The sequence below is a fragment of the Rhopalosiphum maidis genome, chromosome 2, assembly GCF_003676215.2.
Source record: "Rhopalosiphum maidis isolate BTI-1 chromosome 2, ASM367621v3, whole genome shotgun sequence".
Classification (NCBI taxonomy): Eukaryota; Metazoa; Arthropoda; class Insecta; order Hemiptera; family Aphididae; genus Rhopalosiphum; species Rhopalosiphum maidis.
Genome location: NC_040878.1, coordinates 67279395 through 67301333, shown reverse-complemented (window position 1 = coordinate 67301333; position 21939 = coordinate 67279395). Strand labels below are relative to the sequence as shown.

The 21939-nt window shown below is 26.8% G+C and overlaps 1 protein-coding gene across 4 annotated transcripts; it reads left to right on the top strand.

The window, feature by feature from the left end:
- Positions 1-129: 129 nt before the first annotated feature.
- LOC113552154 (cyclin-dependent kinase 8) lies at positions 130-8240 on the top strand. Of its 4 annotated transcripts, none has more exons than XM_026954874.1 (13): positions 130-349; positions 467-665; positions 1242-1308; positions 1376-1486; positions 2224-2364; positions 2420-2609; positions 2929-3043; positions 3458-3556; positions 3655-3727; positions 3803-3900; positions 3968-4061; positions 5600-5788; positions 6670-8240. In XM_026954874.1, exons 2-13 carry the CDS (start codon positions 538-540, stop codon positions 7231-7233), a joined length of 1869 nt encoding a protein of 622 aa, XP_026810675.1. In that variant the 5' UTR covers positions 130-349; positions 467-537; the 3' UTR covers positions 7234-8240. The 4 variants fall into 4 exon arrangements, with proteins under 4 accessions (XP_026810675.1, XP_026810673.1, XP_026810674.1 ...); XM_026954872.1 differs by having other exon boundaries at positions 1233-1308; XM_026954873.1 differs by having other exon boundaries at positions 130-405; positions 1233-1308.
- Positions 8241-21939: the final 13699 nt, after the last annotated feature.

The following is a 21939-nucleotide window of genomic DNA, read 5'->3' as shown; positions in this document are numbered from 1 at the left end:
TAAACTGTATTAAATTTAAGCATTTATGTATAGATGAGATACATGGTTTCTTTACCATGTGATATTATTATTATCTCCTAACGTTGGCTATACCGATCCGGCCTCTGTTATCAGTATACAGTTTGTTTACGTTTCAGTGTTGTTAAAAGTGGTCAAATTTAAAAGAGAAAATTCATCATTTATAATTTCTATGGTTTATCTACTATTGGTTATTTATATTGTGATCGTTTTTAATTGAAAATTGTCTTAATAATACATTGTTGTCTGACCTATTGTTTATTGAATTGAAACTCGATAGTGCGTTCTTTCCACCGATTAGTTAATCATTGCCACAACTATAGGTGTATAGGTGTGTATGGTTTAATAACTATTGAAAAAAAAATAATAAAAACAAAAAAATAAACTGTACGTCTTGAATATAATATTAATATGTAGTTAAAAGCACTACTTAATGTTTATGTTATAGGTCAACAGCTAAATAATTCATGTGTCTTAACATAAACATTGTGTTTTGGTTCATTGAAAGATTTTAGTTCAATGGATTACGAGTTCAAAATTAAGACGGGCAATGAAAGAGCTAAAGTGGAAGAGCTGTTTGACTATGAAGGGTGTAAAGTTGGAAGAGGTACATATGGTCATGTATATAAGGCCAGAAGAAAAGATGGGTACGTAACATTATGTAAATTTTGAATAAACAATAATATGATTGGAACATAATTTCATAATTATGAAAGGTACTATCATCACAGAACCTTGATAAATATTTTTTGTTTTGATTATTAATATTAAATACCTAATTAAAGCTTACCAAATACTTATATGATTATTGATTTGGTTTGTATTTGTTTATTTATTTTAAACCACTATTGACATTTATTAAGTTTTAGATTATAACTTACAACATTTTGATTTATTATTTAAATACTAGATGATCTAAGAAATAACAATATATATATTTCAGTAATAAATTGTTTGTGAATTTAGTGTTAACATCTGTTTTGCCTTAATAATAAATAGTAATTAAATTATTGACTATTCATTTTAAAATATTAAAGAATAATGGTATGGTATAGTATATAAATTTTATTTGTTTAATAATAAATAACATTTGATTGATGATCTACACAATATATGATACATATTTGCATTTTCTAGCTCTGAAAATTTAAATTGCCCATTAATTTTTTAATCAGATTATCTTAAAAAGTTATTGAATATGCTAACTTTTTTAGGGACAACAGTAAAGACTTTGCTTTGAAACAAATTGAAGGCACTGGATTATCAATGTCAGCATGTCGTGAAATTGCTGTTTGTATTTAAATTTTATTTACTGATTTGTTGTAATTTAAATAATCAATTATAGTTTTTATTCTAGTTGTTACGTGAATTAAAGCATCCAAATGTGATAAATCTAATAAGAGTATTTTTGTCACATAATGATAGAAAGGTTTGGCTGCTCTTTGATTATGCAGAACACGATCTTTGGGTAAGAATTATTACAATAATAGAATAGTATGAAAAAGTTATAAACTATATTATTATTATTATTTGTTAGGTATATTATTTCACACAAATTATTTTAAAATTAATTTGTGTTTAAATTTTTATTGTTTCTAATTGTATATGATATGTGGCTAATAATAGCAATGATTGATAAATAGTAAATATAAAATATTTAATTTATATTCCTTAAAATCAATTATAATAGTATAAAGGGTCTGATATATTTTGATATTTTTTTTAGTACTTGACTACTTGAGCAACATGGTTACGTTATAAACTGAATAAATCATAATTATAAAAAACTAAATAAATTAAGTAATATGGTTAGTTTGTGAACTAACACTATTAAATAACAAAATCATGTAAAACATTTAATTTTTTATAGATATAATTTTTATTTAAAAAAAAGAAATCATAAATGTAACTATTTTTATACAACCAGTTATCCTCAGTATACAAGAACACATTTTACAAATAATTCAATAAAATTAAACATAACTGTAAAATATTATAAATTAGTAGATATTTAATATTTATATTCTTTTAATAGAAACATTAAACATACTATACATAGCATTTTTTGAAAACACTTATTTATTTTTACAGATATTAATGATTATAAATTATATATATTTTTAAGTATATGAATATTATTTAGTAATTTTTAATAGTTTCAATTAGTTAAAAGTTAATAAAATAACATTCTATTTTTTTTTTTAGCATATTATTAAGTTTCATAGAGCAGCAAAAGCAAATAAAAAACCGGTAATGGTTCCCAAAGGAATGGTTAAATCTTTACTGTTTCAAATCCTTGACGGAATACACTATTTACATTCTAATTGGGTTTTACATAGAGATTTGGTAAATATATTTATAACTATTTTAATAACTTAATAATAATTTTTTCAATTTTTAGAAACCAGCTAATATTTTAGTAATGGGTGAAGGCCCCGAAAGAGGACGTGTAAAAATAGCTGACATGGGGTTTGCTCGACTTTTTAATGCTCCATTAAAACCACTTGCTGATCTTGATCCAGTTGTAGTTACTTTTTGGTATCGAGCTCCTGAACTTCTATTAGGCGCAAGACATTACACTAAAGCTATTGGTAACTATATTATATACAATATAAACCATAAAATAAGCAACTAGCATGTTATACGTTTATTTTAAATTAATATATTTCTGCAAAAAATCTTAGTTTTTATTATTACAAGTTTGAAGGTTTTTTTTTTACCAAAATTATTAAATAAATAAGCCAATAATCATTATTTTTAAAATCATTTTATATTAATTAAATATTTGAAATAATTATTTGTTATTGATATTAAAATCAAGAAATTTACCATCAATATTAAAATACAATCTTTGTTTTATTAATCATAGTGTATTACTACTAATAATTTTATATATAAAATTAAATTCAGATATTTGGGCAATTGGCTGTATATTTGCTGAATTATTAACATCTGAGCCCATTTTTCATTGTCGCCAAGAAGATATTAAAACAAGTAATCCTTACCACCATGATCAATTAGATAGGTAAGTTAAAGTTAAATCATGCTTATTTATAAAGTCAAGTTCAGTGATGTGATTGAACACATTATATGTAATACAAATGAAGATTTGTAAAGAAATTAGTATATTTCAATTTTAAAGAAATTAACATTAATTAAGTACTTATTTTTATACATTTGAACTTATTGGTTCATTTACTGATTTTTAAACATTCATAGTACATTTTTATAAATTATAATTTGTATTTTATATTTACTGTTAATTATTGATATTGGAGTGGAAGATGCCATCTGAAATTTACAGTATTTAATTAAAGTAATAAAAAATATATAATTATTAATCAATTATTTTTGAAAGTTTTTAATGATGTTTTAATTATTAGAATTAATCATATTATAAAGTTTCTGTTATTACTGTAATAGTGTATCTATGTTTTAGAATATTTAATGTAATGGGCTTTCCTCAAGAGAAAGATTGGGAAGACATAAAAAAGATGCCCGAACATCAAACTTTAATGAAAGATTTCAAACGATCAAAGTAAGTATAGAGATTATTAATTTTAAATAAAATATTGTGATATTTAAATACAATAATTATAAGTTATATAAATAATTTATTATTTTCAATTATTTTAGCTATTCAAATTGTTCTTTGGTGAAATATATGGACCGGCATAAAATCAAACCGGATAGCAAAGCATTTCATTTAGTAAGAAAAAAAATACATTAAAAACTTCATCATTACTAAATAAAATAATGTTTCAATATATCTATTTTGTTTTAGTTACAAAAATTATTACTTATGGATCCTAACAAAAGAATTACTTCAGAACAGGCTAAACAAGATTCATATTTTCAAGAAGATCCTACACCTACTTCAGAGTATATTATTATTTATTTATTTTTATGAAAATTAATTAAAATTGTATTCAACTTCCGCATTTTTTAGTGTCTTTGCTGGGTGTCCAATACCATATCCCAAAAGAGAGTTTTTGACTGATGATGATCAAGATGATAAAGACAAAAGGCAACAAGCTACAAATGTATGTTTTATTTTTATTTTTTAACAACTAGTACAGTTTTGTTTGATGTTTTTTGTAACCAACTGTAGTTACATTAAGTATTTAACTATTTTAGTAGTATTTTAATGATTATAATTTCATGTTCTAAAAATCATACCAATATTTAATTAATTTACCTCTCACATATGGCATTTTTAAATAACAACAATTCGCATTCTATAACCAAAGTACAACATAATGATTAATATTTGGATGTGTTAGTATAATATAAAGTAATTAGAACTGGAAAAAATTTTCTATGGATAAGTTTTTTAATTACCTATTATAAATTTAGAAACGGCACTTTGCTATTATAACTTATAATGTTTTACATGTCATATTTGTTGTTTCTAATTTACATTTGTATGATTATAGCACTGTCAATATTTATTTAAAGTAATATTATTCTTTACATTAGAGTAAAGTGATCTACTCAAAAAACATAGAAAATGTCAATATCTTCTAATGTATTAAATAAAAATATTTTTGAGAAAAGAACCGAAGTTTTTTACTCCAAAATTAAAAATAACAGTATTGTAGGTATCTATTATTTCATACATAATTTTGACTGTGTTATGCATATGTAAAATGTTAACAACAAGAAGTATGATTGTTACATAATTTTAAGAGTTTGAAGATGTAATAGAGAAAGTGATTGTTACTATCTTACACGCATGTATTTTGTAGCATAGTAAAACTGCTCTCTGTACTTCACTAATTTTTATTACATTATGATCGTGCTATTATTGAAACAATATTAGTCTATTAATATGACTTGGTTTTGTTGACAGAATATTTTTATATTTAAGTAGTTAAATTTTTTTTTTTTAAATTGCAGTCATAATTGTTTTGAAAATGTATAACAGTTAAGCTTTGTTTCATATCAGATTTATATGTTACACTACAATAAGTTTTCTTAACCATGTATAGTTACAACAAGTGAAGTACCGAGAGCAGTTATATTTATGATTTATTGATTAAAAAAGACTACTGATACTCTCTCTCATATTTTTAGTTCAATATGTGCACTATGGTCTATGTTATTTGTGTGAAAGTAAAAAATAATTATAAATGTGTGATTTCCTATTAGTGCACGACTAAATTTAAAAGACCATGAAGTAGCTAAAAAAAAAAATATTCTATTTTATTATTTGTTGCAAGCATTTTATAACTTTGTAGAGGTGCCTTTGTAATATTACTGATATATTACCATAACAATTATCAAGATAATATAATTTTTAAGAAAATAATTAAATTTAAATTTGAAAAAGTGATACTTGAGCATTACCTAAATTTTGAGATATTTGTCATTGATATTTACTTATTAATACAAAACATGTTTCATTTTTTTTTTAATTCTGTGTTTTTTTTTAAATTTACAATTTGCTCTTTGATTTTTCTATTGCTTTACAAACTATACTTCTTTTAAGAAATACATTTTTATAAACCATCATATCATATTAATACATTTTAACTGCATGCTCTTCAATAATTTTATGACTTAAATATTATTTTGCTAGATTTTTGCATATGATCATGGACGTTACTTAATCGATAGTTCTAACACTCGCATTTATAATAAGAACAATAGTATCACATCTAGATTTGACAGTATCAGTATTACCCAGGATCACCGTAATAGCTTAACCAACAATGCTTATGTTAATAGTTTGCATGATTGGCATGGCTTAAATCACACTACGCTAGAGGTAATACACATTAAGTTTTTTATTATTTTATTATTGTTTGGTTTTAAAGTTGTTACATTTATTACAAGTAAGTACTATAATCACTATATTTATAATTTATGCTTATATATTTAATTTTGGTAACACGGTTGTGCAGTATTTATTGATTTTTTTTTTATACTTATAGGCATGCGGTGATAATTATTTATTTATTGTTTTAAACAAAAAACATATTCTTCAAATATTCTATTGTCTTGATAGATCATATTTTTAACTTTTATAAAAAAATACTATTAAAAGCAGTAGTCAAATACATTTAAATAATATTATAATATTATGTTATTAAATATATATTTTTTGTTCTTGAATACTTTTTATATAACATTATTGATTTTACATACATTTTAACAAATCATAATAGTGTTTTTTAGTTAATGTATTTAATAAATGTATACAAGTAGATAGGTATTAATATAGACAATTGTTTGAATATAAATTTATTATTACTAAAATTAAATCAGCGAACATTAATAAAAACATTTTCAAACCAAGTTTCTACTACAATTACATAAATTTAATTCATAGTTAAACATAACATTTTGATTATATAATTAATCAGATAAGAAGTGTTATTATAATCTAAGTTGTATATCATAAATTATATATTTAATGTTAGTAATTAGAAGTTATTTATAATTATTATTTGTAATATAAAAAATAATTTCAAACTGTTGGGATCGTAAACATATTTAATTTTCTTATGAATAATTAGGATACTCAAGTGTATATAAGTATCATTTTGGGGCATGGGGCTGTTTTTTAAAATGTTAAGCTGATTTTCTTAAGCGTCAAAATTCAATTGTTTACATCATTTTACTATATTATTAAATTGTATTAATTAGGGTGCACATTCTGATCAGTCGGGCAGTCATCATAGTCATCAGCAACAACATGCAGCTAATCAAAAACGTATGCGCATGAATGGGCTTGGTCAACATCCGAGTGTCAACCCAGGAACAGTAATGCCACCTAATGTTCAACAACAACAGCAGCAGCAGCAACAACAGCAGCAGCAGCAGCAGCAGCAGCAAGTGCAGCAACAGCAGCAGCAGCAACAACAACAACAGCAACAACAAGTGCAGCAGCAGCAGCAGCAACAACAACAACAACAACAACAACAACAACAACAACAAGTGCAGCAACAACAACAAGTACAACAGCAACAAGTACAGCAACAACAATCCCAACACCCGCAGCAGCAACAACAACAACCCCAACATCCACAACAGCAGCAACAACAACCACAACACCCGCAACAACAACCACAACACCCACAACAACAACAACAACAACAACCACAACAACAGCACCAACAAGACTTCCATCATGTGCCTCAACACCAGCAAATGATGTATTCTCAGGTCAATCCCAATGGGCCTGGTCCTAATTATTCACAAAGGTTTTGAATTATTTGAAATAATTTTTTTACCTATTTGACTGATAAATTGTATTATTTATTAATTTTTATCAAGTACATAAAAAACTACATAAAAAGCTTATCTTAATATGTCTTGACTAAAGAATTAATTTAAATCATCAGGTTAAATGTGTACATTTGTTGAAGTTCAGATTGTATCATATATATATATATATATTTTTTTTAAATATAATTATCTAACATTAGAATTCATTTTAATCGTTTTATTATGAAATATTAATGAATTATTTTATTATTAAATTGCTGATATTTGTGCTCTTTTAGCCTCAAAGGTGGTACTTAAAACTGTTGTTATAATGAATTATCAATGAATTAATATATATTATGTTAGATATTATATGTGTAAAATCCAAATGGTGGTATTAGAGTCAATTATTTCTTGGCCATTTATTAATAATCTAACTGTAAATCACTATACCCTCTTTTGACCTTTAATTTAACATTTTAATTAAATCACTTGAAAAAATCTTTTATTTATCATTGTCATCAAAAATTAAATTAGCATTATATATTAATAATATGTACTTAAGGTATATTGTTCTTGTACTAAACTTCTAAGTTCTACTATCTATTTACTGAGAGTACATAGCTCTAAATACTGAATCTCAGTAAGTTACTATACAATAATTTTAAAAATTAAGTGATTAAAGTATGATAAGATGTACTGTATTAGATTATTATCCATTTTTAAACTTTAGCAACAGTAAAACTATTTAAATAGTAGTTTATGCTTACTGGGTGCCAGGTTTTTGGTAAACAACATCAATAAACAAGGGTACCATCCTACTAGAATTTTAGTTCATTATTTATATGGTGACCAAAATAAGTCTAAATTGTTAACACTAGCCTCAGAGTATATATTTTACAGAACCTGGTACGGATTCTTTAAATTTATTAAGTATAAATGAATATTAGTCGTTAGTATTTAAAATGAGTGTATATTTTCTGACGAATAAAATTTACATTTGATTAAAATATTGTAACGATAACACGGCGTTCTGGATAGGCATTTTAGGTACACCAATGTCATGCTTTTTAGATAACATGATTAAATTTGTTATAGTTTTATAGATAAAGTATATTTTTATTAAATGAGAAATACTATTGATTATAATATTATTATTCTGTTCTATAATCAAAGGTTTTCTAATTTTCTAATTTCTAGCTGTGTTATATCCTTTTATTTTTCTGCAACAGCCTTTATGTAACTGAAACTAGAAATATCGAGCAATGTAGATTTTATGTTCAGTGGCGACAACAGTTTTATTTATATTACGTTAATGGCAAATTATATTTATAGGATTATAAAGGTTTACTGTCGTACAAGTATTTATATTTATAAATAGGCGTTTCATCAAACATAATGCTCAGACCTATTTTTGCCTTTTAATAATTAATTTATTCAAAATCTGATTTAAATATACTTAAAGATCATATCTTCAAAATGTTGAGATTTTTTTGAACTATTTAAGAATCATTTTTTAAAGAATACAAAATTCTGTTTTTCAAATTACAATTATTCTTTTTTTATACAGTAAATTATTTAACCGATGATTTTCTGAAAATGGACGTGACAAAATCAAAATTTGAACAATTATTTAAACGTTTTTGAGTTTATAATTTTGTTGATATTATATAATAAACACAAGATCAAATTCTATATCTATTTTATATTTTTGTGAATCATTTTGAAGGACAGTTATTTGTATTATAAATATTTAAGTAGGGTAGGTACATTTAATTGTTTAAAAAAATACCTATTAAATAATTCACAATAAAAAAGTAACAATTTAAAAATTCCGAGTATAATAATTTGAACAAATTAATTATTAAATGAAAAAATGGGGTGGGCGAGTATACACTTGGTGAATCGCCCTGTATAGTCTGTTAGTAAAGTCATAAATTATATATGGATGATGTATTCCATAAAATTCAGATAAAACTACAACGGTCGAGTTTTCCGGGCACGTTATTGAAACGCACGTTTAATTTTACAGTTAGGTATTTAGTTTGGACATCGGTGAGTGTAAAATGGCATATTTAATACGTTTTTAGTATATAATATATAATTATATCCAATAACTATTATACTTTGAAAAATGTATTATTGTTATTTGTGATTTGTGGTCCAAACACATACGCTTTGGGATTTTATTATATTATGTTATAATATTATAGTTGATAAATTTTGTATTTTGATTGTGCTCGGTCTGTGAAAAATTATGAAGTATAGCCGACGTATTTTTTTTTTATTGTATTACCCATTATACCGTTAGCTGGTAAAATCCAATCACCATCATACGATAAAATGCCGGAAATAGAACCGGACGAAGACAGTGGCGAAGACGACGACGACTATTGTTTAAATTATTGAAATAAGGTGGATACTAATGTTATTTATCATTGTTATTATTATCCGAACGGTGAATATTATTGTATGATTATATGTTATAATCTACATGATGCACATTTTATTTGTCGGAATTAGACGATTGACCACTTCGTGTAATGCATCCTCGCGCGACGATCGCACGCTCCGCCCCCCACGCCTGACAGACGCCTCGGGGTCGTCTGGTCTAAAATGAATGCCTGGCTGGAAAAGGGGGTCACACCAGCCACAAACGTCCTTGAGTCAATTGATCGAATCCCTTTTTTCCTCACCTTAGCGACGGTGCTTTTTTTCTACCCTCACTGCACCCACACCCTTTCTACCACATCCCCCGCCATGGCTGTTATACCGCTCTTTTTCTCTTGCTCTTTTTCACCTCGTGGTGCTACCGCACACGCAGAAGACAATGAACAACAACAGCGATGTCCAATCATATTTTCAACTGTTATTATAATTAATGATATTACTTCCATCAGCTTGATTTGTTATAAAGCGCTACAAATATAGTCGTGCCGGAATGCGGTACCCACGACCTACGGGGAAATCGTGGAGTGTTTTTCGACCAAAATATTTAACGGTTTTATTCATAAAATATCACAAGTAATCTTTTACGGATTACCTTATCCTCCTCTATGAACGGGGAGAATAATAATTGTATGGAATTTATTATACAACCTATAGGTATGTAAACACTAATAGTAATAATTTACCTATAGTATAATATATTCTGAATTATTTGCTCGAATCACAGAATTACATTATTGTTATTATTTATTATTTTATTGCATTATATTACGGTCACAGTAGGTACCATGTGATTTTATGATCGTTATAGTTTCATATAATTATATTGGTAAACAGCATTATATTCTGTGTGAAGTATACGTTATGATATCGTAGTCGTTTATACAAACATAAAACATAAGATCTTCGCTTCGTCTTATTGGCTAATCTCGGTTACGATTTTCCGGTGTTTTTTCGGATAGCTTTAGATACATGAGAATTCGAGGAAATCTTATAGCATAATATTATATTATACAGTTGACATGTGGTAATGATCTCACAGTCCCGTTGCTTGAACCAAAGTGCGCTGCTAACCCATTAAAAAGAAAATTACACCCTTCGAACGATCCTCATATTTATATTTTATTTTGCATCCGAACACGTTATTTTTTTAAAATCTATACCTAGACAGTTGCTATAGAACACAACTCAATATTGTGTGGGCATTGTAAATATGATTAGGTATTGTGTGCACGACTACCGTTTAAGCGATGTTTGTGAGTAACATTAAATTAATAATAATGTGGACCACGACATTGATACAATACGAGTTTTGTTTACATACGTAATTATTATTATCTGCCGACCTGCTATATATATATATATATATATAACTGCCTGTAATAATATTGTGCACTGTGCACGCGACACGCGTCATAGTATATTGTTTGAACGATAATATAATATTAATGTAATAAATAATAATCGAGTAAATGTATATTAATAATAGATCATCTTTTCACATGTAACGTCGCGTAATAATGCAAATCGCGATATTGCTGAACCAGCTAGCTACGATGACGACTATACAAGCCGAAACAAGGAAGTTGGAATTTTTGGTGGCTTTGGTGCCGTATAAAACGAGTATAATTCATTGCGAATTAGCGGTCGTAGCGACGGTTATAGAACGCCCACAAAATTTCATAATAGTTTATACGTACAATATAGTATAATAGGTATCTACAAATAATATGCATTTAAAAATGAACATTTCGAAGTACTATATCGATTTGATGACAGTGTTTGAAATTGAATTTGTTAAAATGAATGTGGACCTGCCCGCAATCGTCATAAATACTTCTTCGTGTTGTGCGTTTGTGTTTTTGTTAAAAAATAAGTTATTTTTACTTTAGATAGCATAATATATACAATAAACATATTACATAGTATATACATTAGTATAAATGTATTTATATGGTAACTAATGACGTGCAGTGATTAAAAGTCGTTTATTTTGAGGTTGGTCCTTCTTTCAAAATAATTATAATTATAATAAAATAAAAAATGTCGACGACGCACGTTATTATTTACTTATAATCGTAACAGTTCATATGGTCTTAAGTGGGGCTGTGAATAATTAATGCGCTAATGAATGTTCAATATGGGCTCATTAAATTATGTAGTATAATATACGAGATATAAAAGTTAGAAAATTAAGCGAAATTATTTTATTTGAACTTTAAAATAAATAAGATTTTAAAATACAAAAATAAATAATAATAAAAATAATATTTTAGATAGAAATTATTGTATAGGTTTTGTTTGTATAATATTATTCTTGTATTAATTAAAATTATTTAGAGACGTATTGTTCTACAAAAAATAGATAATGAAAAACCTTTAAAATGTTTTATTTTTATTGGTATTTTTATTCATCAACAAACGTTATTGACAATATTCTAAGAATAATTTTTCTTCAGAAACAAAATATATTATTAAAGACATTAACTTCCACAGTATAAAAAAACCCAGATAGTTCTTTAATCACGATATTCTACGGATTATTCGACGAAACTGTAAAGAATAAATAAAACTGTTCCCCGCTAATTATTTCAAAGTCTCGTATACCGAGTGTGTTAAATGAACTTCTGTTTCGAAAACTAAATATTATAATATTTGCTATGACGAAAAAACTTTTTATTAATTAAAATATTAATAACTTACTGCAGTAGTCTTGAAATTTTCACATATTAGAATTTACTAGATACGATATAATAATATAATATTAAAAACATTTTGGCTCTTTTTGTTCTATTTATAGATATTTCAATATTTGCAATGTTTGATTTTTTTTCGGTTTAAGAATAATAAAATTTTTATATTGATATTTACTTTGGAGCGAATGGAGTTTATTAGAGGTACTCACTACTAATCCTTATTTATACATAATTTTTTTCAAAATATCTGATTTAAGTTACCAAAAAAAGTATTGTGTATTTTATATTTATATGCAAAATAATATGATAATTACAGTTTAGATTACAATTTAGATAAGTAGGTAGCTAATAATTTACTAATACATATAATAATAAGTGTATCAGTATTATAAAGAAAATACGAGAGGTGGTTATATTTTAAAAATAGGAAAAAGTATATGTATATATTTATTTACAAAAAACATAAATAAATAATAGGCTATAGGCTTATTTACATAAGTAAAGCTGGTTTTTGCGACACGTTTTGTTATCGGACTACGCGTGTGCTTGCACTATTAGAGCCGCGTGCATAGATGGAACTGTAATATTTTTATTAAAATTGTACAATAATAATTTAACTACAATAAATTGAATAAACTACATTTTTATGAATTTGACTTTAAGGCTTTGTACAATGGGACCAGGCACGTATACAGGGGGGTCCATATGGTCTTAACCCTCTCCCTCCAAAATTATTGTGCACCGGCACATAAAATCATTATCCTTATTATTTAAATTAAAATAAAATACGTGTTATTCAAAAAAATGTTATTGTGTTGTGGTACAAAAATAAACCACTATAGAACGGTCGAATATTATTATTTATGGGTCGAATTATATCGCGGAGACCCGACGGCCGACACACTGTCACGTCAACAACGTTGTTTAACGTCAATTATTATCGAACAATATTATCGCAGATATGTGATATTTGTACACGTTATCGGAAATCTCGTATTGGGTTCCATAGTTTCATGAGATATTAATCATACATGAATATTGAGTGCGACTGTGCGAGACAAAACACGAGTTCCGTTTTTGGCATAGTTTTATAAAATAATATAATATACTTTGAAGTTATTTTAATAACTTTTTTTTTTAATTTGACCCCCCCCCAGAAAAAAAAAATTAAAATCCCGACTACGTGCTTGAATGGGACGTTCTATGTTTGATAGTCGAAGACGTGATACGAGAATATGCTATACACCAAAGTCGTACTAACCAAATGGCAGCATCCAAATTGTTAAAATACATAAAAATATTGACGTTCAAATTGATTTAAGATATTTTACGTAATGCATATCCTAATTAGTTTTTACTAAGATTTTTCAAATAAATTGCAAATTTCAAACGGTTGTAAATTTGATTTTTCTAAAAAAAAATCTACGCAAAATGAAACGTTACATTACGGTTATTATCACGATTATTTAATAATATTTCTTATAATTTATAGGCTTATAAATTATTAAAAAATTAACTAATAGTAACAATTAAAATTAGAATAAAAATGTATGAATATTTTTAACTCATACCCACTAAGCGCATCAGATTTTATTACTTTGTAATCTGTATAAAATAGAAAAAAAAATTGAAATTGCTTTTATAATCTAAAAACTATTTAGGATATATGTTTTTTGATAACTCATTGCTCATGAACTAGTTCGGATATACCCTTTGTAACAACAAGGGATCCAACTTGGACGTTTTGGAACCAATTTGCAAATAATTTTCATTATTATCATCAAAAATAATTATTATTGAAAAAAAAAACCGTTGCCGGTAATAATAATAATAATACTAAGCAATAGCTAATAATTATACATGGTGGCGACAATATAATAATATACGTAAACATATACCTAGTGAAGGTCGTTAGACCGCAATTTATTTGCGCATATACTATATAGTATATACGATATACACATAAGTACTTGCGTATTAATATTGTATAAAAAATACTACGGAGAAGTCAAACTAACGCAATCGTATAAATAATAAAGTATACACACCGTGTATTCATGTACATACTTTACAGATACATGTATATATACCGAGTGATCCATTAACAGTAAGACACTCATTATTTTAAAAACTATTAAGTTTTACACAGTGGTGGAGAGTGCTACCAATTACATATATTTGATATTACTTAAAGGTACGTTGTTTATGGGTATTTTACTTTACGCTGTTTGAATAGTTTTGCGAAATCAAAAATCGTTAAAAAAAACTTCAACGCGCGCTCCCTCGTATTATGTACGTCTAATATTAATTACATAATATAATAATATGGTAGTAAAGTGTTATCGACACGTGAGTACTTCTGTGCAATGTATATATTAATATGCAGTGGAAATCGATAACAAAAGTAGTTTTTAACAACATTTCGCTTAATTACAATTTTAAGTCCAGGTTATACATTTTTTATGTTATAATTTATTATTCTTATGACGAAATAGATCAGGATTGATTATTGCTCGGTACAATGTACAAATGAGGCCTTCTGAATAAGGTTCAGTCATTAATTGTCTATTGGTTATATAACGATTAATAATAAATTGTATTTAAACAATTAAAAGTTACAGATTATGAAAAAAAAAAAAATGGATTAATAATATTCATATTAATAGGTTTTGTTTGTAAAAATAAATGTTATGTTGTTTTGTTTAAGTCTTCAACGTTCTAACATATAGTATTTTTGAACGGTACATATTAATTGTTTGAAAATGTTTTTGAGGCACTAATAAATGTTAATAATAATACAATTTTAACATCTTCTAACAGTATTACCATACTTTAGGATGATTCACTAAATATAATAATCCTATTTTTGCTTCAAAAACCAGAATTTGAGTATAATAATTGTTAAAGAAAAAAATTGGAGTGAAAAAATGCACGTTGAATTACCTTGTATATTATATAAGAACATATTTTATTTACATAGCAGTTTGGTCATATATATATATTTTATACAAGTAGTTGGCGTATAATATGTTAACGTATAATGTTTACAATCACAAACACACACATATATATATATATTATATCTATTTTGCAGATAGCTCCTTATAAATATATGTATTAAATTAAACTAATATTAATGGTTTTGTAGTGCAACGATGTTCGATTTTAATAGGGTTTCCTACGTAAGGTAAATTATTTATCTTTCGATGTGTGTTTGGTAGTTAATTTTTAAGCAAAATGAATAATTTATAACCTACTCTAACATATTATAAAATAATTCGATCCAATTATTTTTTAATTTTGACACGATATAGAATTTTTGAATATAAATCGAGATTGTATAATATTTACATTTTTCTACTGAATAATATCTTGTTATTACCTACGAGTATAACAAAATTTTTTGTTTAAAATATCATTGCATTTTGTAGTATTATTATTAATATATTATTCATGTTTATTATAATATGACATACACTAAAGCAGTAAAGCATAATATTGTTGTAATATCGATATATCAATAAATTTACGATAATTAAACAACCATGAATGGGGACATCACAACCAGCACAAATAAGTAGTGAGTCGACAATATTATGAAGACACATGAATTATCATAGTTGTCAAAGCGATGCACTATTTATAGGCATACGAGTAACACACAGAGCTCCTTTTTCTTGCATCTAAGTGGCTAATGAAAACGAAGTCCAGGAGAAGGCCGTTTAGTGTGAAGTGTTGTTCCTGTTACGGCCGTATACACGTAAGCATTACTTCTTTATTTATTTATTCGCTATCATCTATTACCTATTTAGATCTTAGGGATATATTGTTATTTCAAATTATAACAGTATTTCTACCAAATCTAAATTTCTTAAAGATAAAAAATGAGATTGAAATTCAAATTTAAAGATAGTTGAATAAAGAGGATGAAGAACTCTAAGTCGAGTGTTTAAATAATCCAGCAACATGTTTGATGAATTTTTATTCTTTTCAATTGTTTGGCAACTAAAGCATTAATAATAGTACAGTGGTAATAACTAGTAATATAATGAGTATTAGTAGTTATCTTACTAAAATTATACTAGTATTTATTGATGATGGTAGAGGTAGTCGTTGAATTTATATATATATATATATATATATTATGCAGTTAAACCTTGTAGAATGTAGTATATAGTGACTCGCAATTACGTTCAGCTTCGTCTTCTTCCCCACGCACTATGGTCCTCCCGCAACAGCTCATTCGACCACCTGTCGTGAAAAATCATAAACTACGCCCGAGGGATGCTCTTAAAATTACTTTTTGACTTCACCTTGCGTGTAATATATATATAAATAGGTAGGTAAACGTATAAAGTGGACTGAATTGTATTATACTCACGCACACTTGTGTTCCTTAACATGAGTGTTATTCCTAACATACCGCTTCGTAATAAAAACCCAGCGCAGTCGTCGTAGACGCCATCTGAACGAATAATACCATCATTAATAAACGTGGTATTTGGATTTTTTTCGTGTTTTTTTTTTTTTTTGTGAGAAGTTTATGTTATAATTTATAAAAATGTAATCTAAAGTAAATTAAAATTTTTAAAATGTATTAAGTAATGTATTAAAATTAATTAATCCATAGTGAGGACTTACAATACAATTCAAGACAACGATAAAACAATATTCAACACGAGTTATTTTATTTTGAAAAATTTAAAACGGCCGTCCTGTAATATGCTGAGTACTTATATGACATGCAAAAAAAATAGTATCTTAGGCATTGATATAATATTATTTTAATTTATATATGTATTCTGCTGTGCGTAAAACGTGTAAATACATCGAGTCTAACGTAAATGATATATATATATATATATATATACACATTACACCTATAATGTTCTCTTTGTAATACATTTTCCAAGTGAAAAAAAGATAGTGGAAGGCAACAAAGGCGTTTGACCCCATTGCGCGTCTTATTTCCTATGTATAATTAAACCGTATTCAATATGCACATATATCTATAAACGTGGATCAATGTGTATATAGGTAATAAATTATAATATTTGACGTTGATTTGAATTGATTCGAAGCTTGGAAATTAAATTAAAACGGCAACGGAGTTTCAATAAGCACGGGTGTTGTGTCGTATAACTTGTAATTTATCATGTATCTGAATTGTTAGCGATTCACAGAGTTCAATTTTTTCGGACAGTTAATATTACCACCATCCACCATCGTATACATACTCGTACTTATACATAATAATAATTAAGTAGTATGAGTGAATTTAATTTATTCTATACATTTTAATGTATACGTGTATAATATTGACATACCCAATTAAATATTTTTTAAATTTATTTATTGTCCTAAACAGGTTAGGTGAAAAAATTAGTAATAAAAACTGTTTACTATTACGTTTTATATAACAATTATTATATATTTATATATACCTATATTACTATATTATAAGTAATATGCATCATTGATTGTATTATATAACGTAGTTCAGAAGAATCGTCCACAAGATATGTTTAAAGTATAAATATTGTAGCCTGCAGGTATAATTTTTATGTTCTGACTTACATTGAGAAATATAGAATATGAACAATTTGCCAATATACTCGTATTGTTGAAAATCGATATCCGATCATTGTTCTTTACACTTATAATATACAATACAAGATGGGGTTATGCAGTGTATGATTGAAAACTACTAGATATTAGAACATTTGATTTCTGTACTATTTTTTTTCTTTGTATAAACGCCCGTACAAAAACACATCATCGTGAAATATGCCACGTTTTTCAATCTTGCAGAATGTGAAAAAAAACCATTTCATTAAATTGTCATGAACTTTCATAGTAAAAAGTCAAATCAGATGACCATCGGCTGTGGTGAGTCGTTTACCCCACCATACCCCACCCGTTTACCCACTATTGGCTAGGACCATAAGTCCGCCACTGTACCACAATGTGTTTTGGACGGATTATATTATTATAGTATCATTGTGTACATCAGCATGTATTACATAATAACCATACTATACATTTATACTACAAGTATTCACGATACATAGCACATACGTATGTATACTGTACATAGTATAAGTATATGTTAGGTATGTATAATATCACATATAATAAAATAATATGATTTGGAAAACACGTGCAACATATTATAGTATAAATTTTTGTTACAACGTACAAGAGGATACAATATAATTCTACACTACAACACACGTAATAATACAAACTAATATTTATCGTGAACTGGGCATAATTTTTTATCTATTAATATATATATTGAAGTAATACAAATGCAGTCATTAGGAAATTATTTTACGAATAGTTTAGAGATTTTTGACGATTTGATATTAGCGAAAGCCGTCAAACGTGTAATAACAAAATGTATCGAGTTACAGGCAGTGTTTATTTCAGACCTTCTAACCCTGGGGGGGGGGAGGTATCGTACATTTTCAAGAGAGTATGCCTTAGAAGTAAATAGTTAAGGGAAGTAAAAATATCGTTTTAAGCTCAATTTATTGGTTTAAGATTGATACCTACGAATACATAAATTTAAAAAAAAAATTTGGTTAATTATATGAAAAAAAAATATACAGACATTTACTATGCATACATTACTTATACATTTTATTATTAATAATACTCCATTATGAGCTAAAGTCATATATATTTTAATATTTATTATGTATATTAAATTAAATTAAATGAATCCGGCGCTGTTTTTTACGTGCGTACAAATCAATTACCTCATTCACAGTATCTTCATTGAGTTCTGAGGATCCTCTGTGCTAATTTTCATGCAGGATTGCAAAGTTTCTTGTTCCATTCGATTTATTGTTTTGCTCATAATCATATTCATCGTACTGAAAGAGCGCTCCATAGTGGCCGTTGAAACTGGTACATACATTAAACATTCTGCCAGTTTTTTTCAAATTTGCATACTCAATATTTGCTTAACAAATATATGACAGTAAATTTTACAGTGTAACTTACAGGAGCTCGTTGCTAGCAATTTTTGTTAAATTATCGTAGTATTACAGTTTCTTATCTACCTGTTATACATCTTTATACCAAATTATCAATTATTATGTCAATTAACCGTAATTGATTCGAAAATCGATTTTAGATTAATTTAAATGAACCAAAACATGAAATTAATAATTAGTTAGTAAATAAAATAGGTAATCAATTATCAGACCGCCCTACATAACATTTTCCTTTTACCAGTTATATCTAACCTGATTCTTTAACTTTTTATTTAGTTTAATTGGTATAAAAAATATATTTAGATAGGTAATTGTATTGTTTATTAATAAAAATAAAGGATTAGCAATATTGACCATCGCGTAATTAATGAATCAATTGATTTCACGACTCTAGCACGTAACGTGCGTGTATCCAGTCTATTGCTGTGGATATACTCAATGCTTCAAGTAGAGTCCTATCTTAATTAGCTTAAATATCTTTATTATACAACTATACCGTAATACATAGAAGCGATAAAACATAACCTACAAAGTTATTTAAATGCATTATAAAATTGGTGTAAAAACTGGAAGATGCATTAAATCAATAACGCGTCAAAAAGTATAGCAATCATTTTCAGCTGTCGTCGTTTTTCTACACCACTACCACTGAAATCGAACAACCCACACCTTGGAACCGACGGTCAAATATCTTGGAGTAACATTGGATAAGAGGCTGACCTGGTGGCCACACTTATCAATAAAATTACAGCTAGAATACCACCGCCTATCGATGATATTTTCAATAATAAACAAAATTCAGTTATTTAAAAAAAAAATATATACAAGCAAGTCAACTACTATTTCCATTTATTACTTACGCATGTTCAATTGGGGAAAAATTATTGATTATACATTTAAAAAAAATTCAAATATTTCAAAATAAAGTTTTAAGAATTTTCACAATTGTACCGAGGTTTATATCATCATAATATGTAATAAAAATATACATAAATACATCCAAATTAATAAAAAAATGTCATAATTCAATACTAAATTCAACATGCCACTAGTCATTACATTACAACTTTCATATTTATCCACCAGCCGCCACTTAAACGACGTTTAAGACATGGCTACCCACACGATATCATTAGTTAAATTCTATCCATATAATATCCTGTACGTCTATTAATTGTTCGTGGTTTTTTTTTATTGATCATTCTATAGTTTATTTTATATTAATTACATTTTTAGATAAATCGCCTGTATACACACCCGTTAGTACCTATATTTATATCTTTAATCATCTTGTTAATGTAGTCATAAACTTGTTATTCTATATTGTCCATGCATATAAATAGCTAGCGATAAAAACCGTATACGTGTATATTTTAGATAGGAATATTGGATGGAAGAAGTTCATGACAATTTCAAAGAGCATGCATGAAATATTGAAATACTGACAAGATGGGCGACGATAAGTAGTGTTAAAATATTTTGAAGAAATGTCAACAAGCGTGATTCTAACAGTTTCTACCAGGTGGTTTTTTTTGGCGTTTTATATTATCATTTTTATAACGTAATAGGTAAGTGTTAAAATAAGCAAATTATGCAGTCGGCTTCTGTGTATTGTTTCTGAAGATTTTTAAAATGTAAAGCGTTGAATTTTTATTATAAAATTTGCAGTTTTATATACTTACTTAAGGATCCTGCAACTACAGGAGGACCATTTAGCACTGATAGCGAGATTGATGCTGTTATAAGTACATATTTTATGTATGATGCAGAATTCGGGATTTAAAGTATTTACTTATTAAGATAAGACTATTTTATACTTAACCAATTGGTTTTTGTAGTCTTAGAATATTATATTCAGAACGGGTACTTATATCTCTAATCTATTGAATAATATACGAAATAAATATGGATGTATTTGAAGGAAGACCCAATTTTCAATTGTGGGGTTTGAGGAGCATGGGTTATAATTTTTATGATAGATTTAAATACTTATTATAATGTTATTTTAGTACTATAATTGATTTTTAAAAGGTTATTTTGATAATTTTAGGTGTTTTAAGTCATTCACTTATTTTTAATTTTAGTGATATTTTTAGGTCTTTTTGGTGGCTCATCGTTTATTAACAACACGCATGATTCTAATTTGTATAATACGATTAATTATACCACATCATTACCGCCGTACAAAGAATTATCATATTCTATTATGCGTTAAAATTATTACATCATATATTTAAATCTGTCGCCGTTTTAACGTTTGTATATTGTCGGTTTTGTTCGTATAATAGGTGTAGAAAGAAGAGTGAATAATATTATTAAATTATTAAAGTATAATCGCTAAACAAAACAGTGAAACTCGCGGTGTTAAGCCAAGAGCGATGCGCGTCTTTGGAATTTTTGTTCGAAAAACAAAAACCCTATTATTATGTTGCACCCCGTGATCGCATACCAGAACGACGACGCGTATTCCATAATTGTGTAGCGGATCTCGGGAATACGAACATTATTTTCTGTGCTCTTGTCTCGCGTATTGTATATTATATATTATTATACGCAACTCG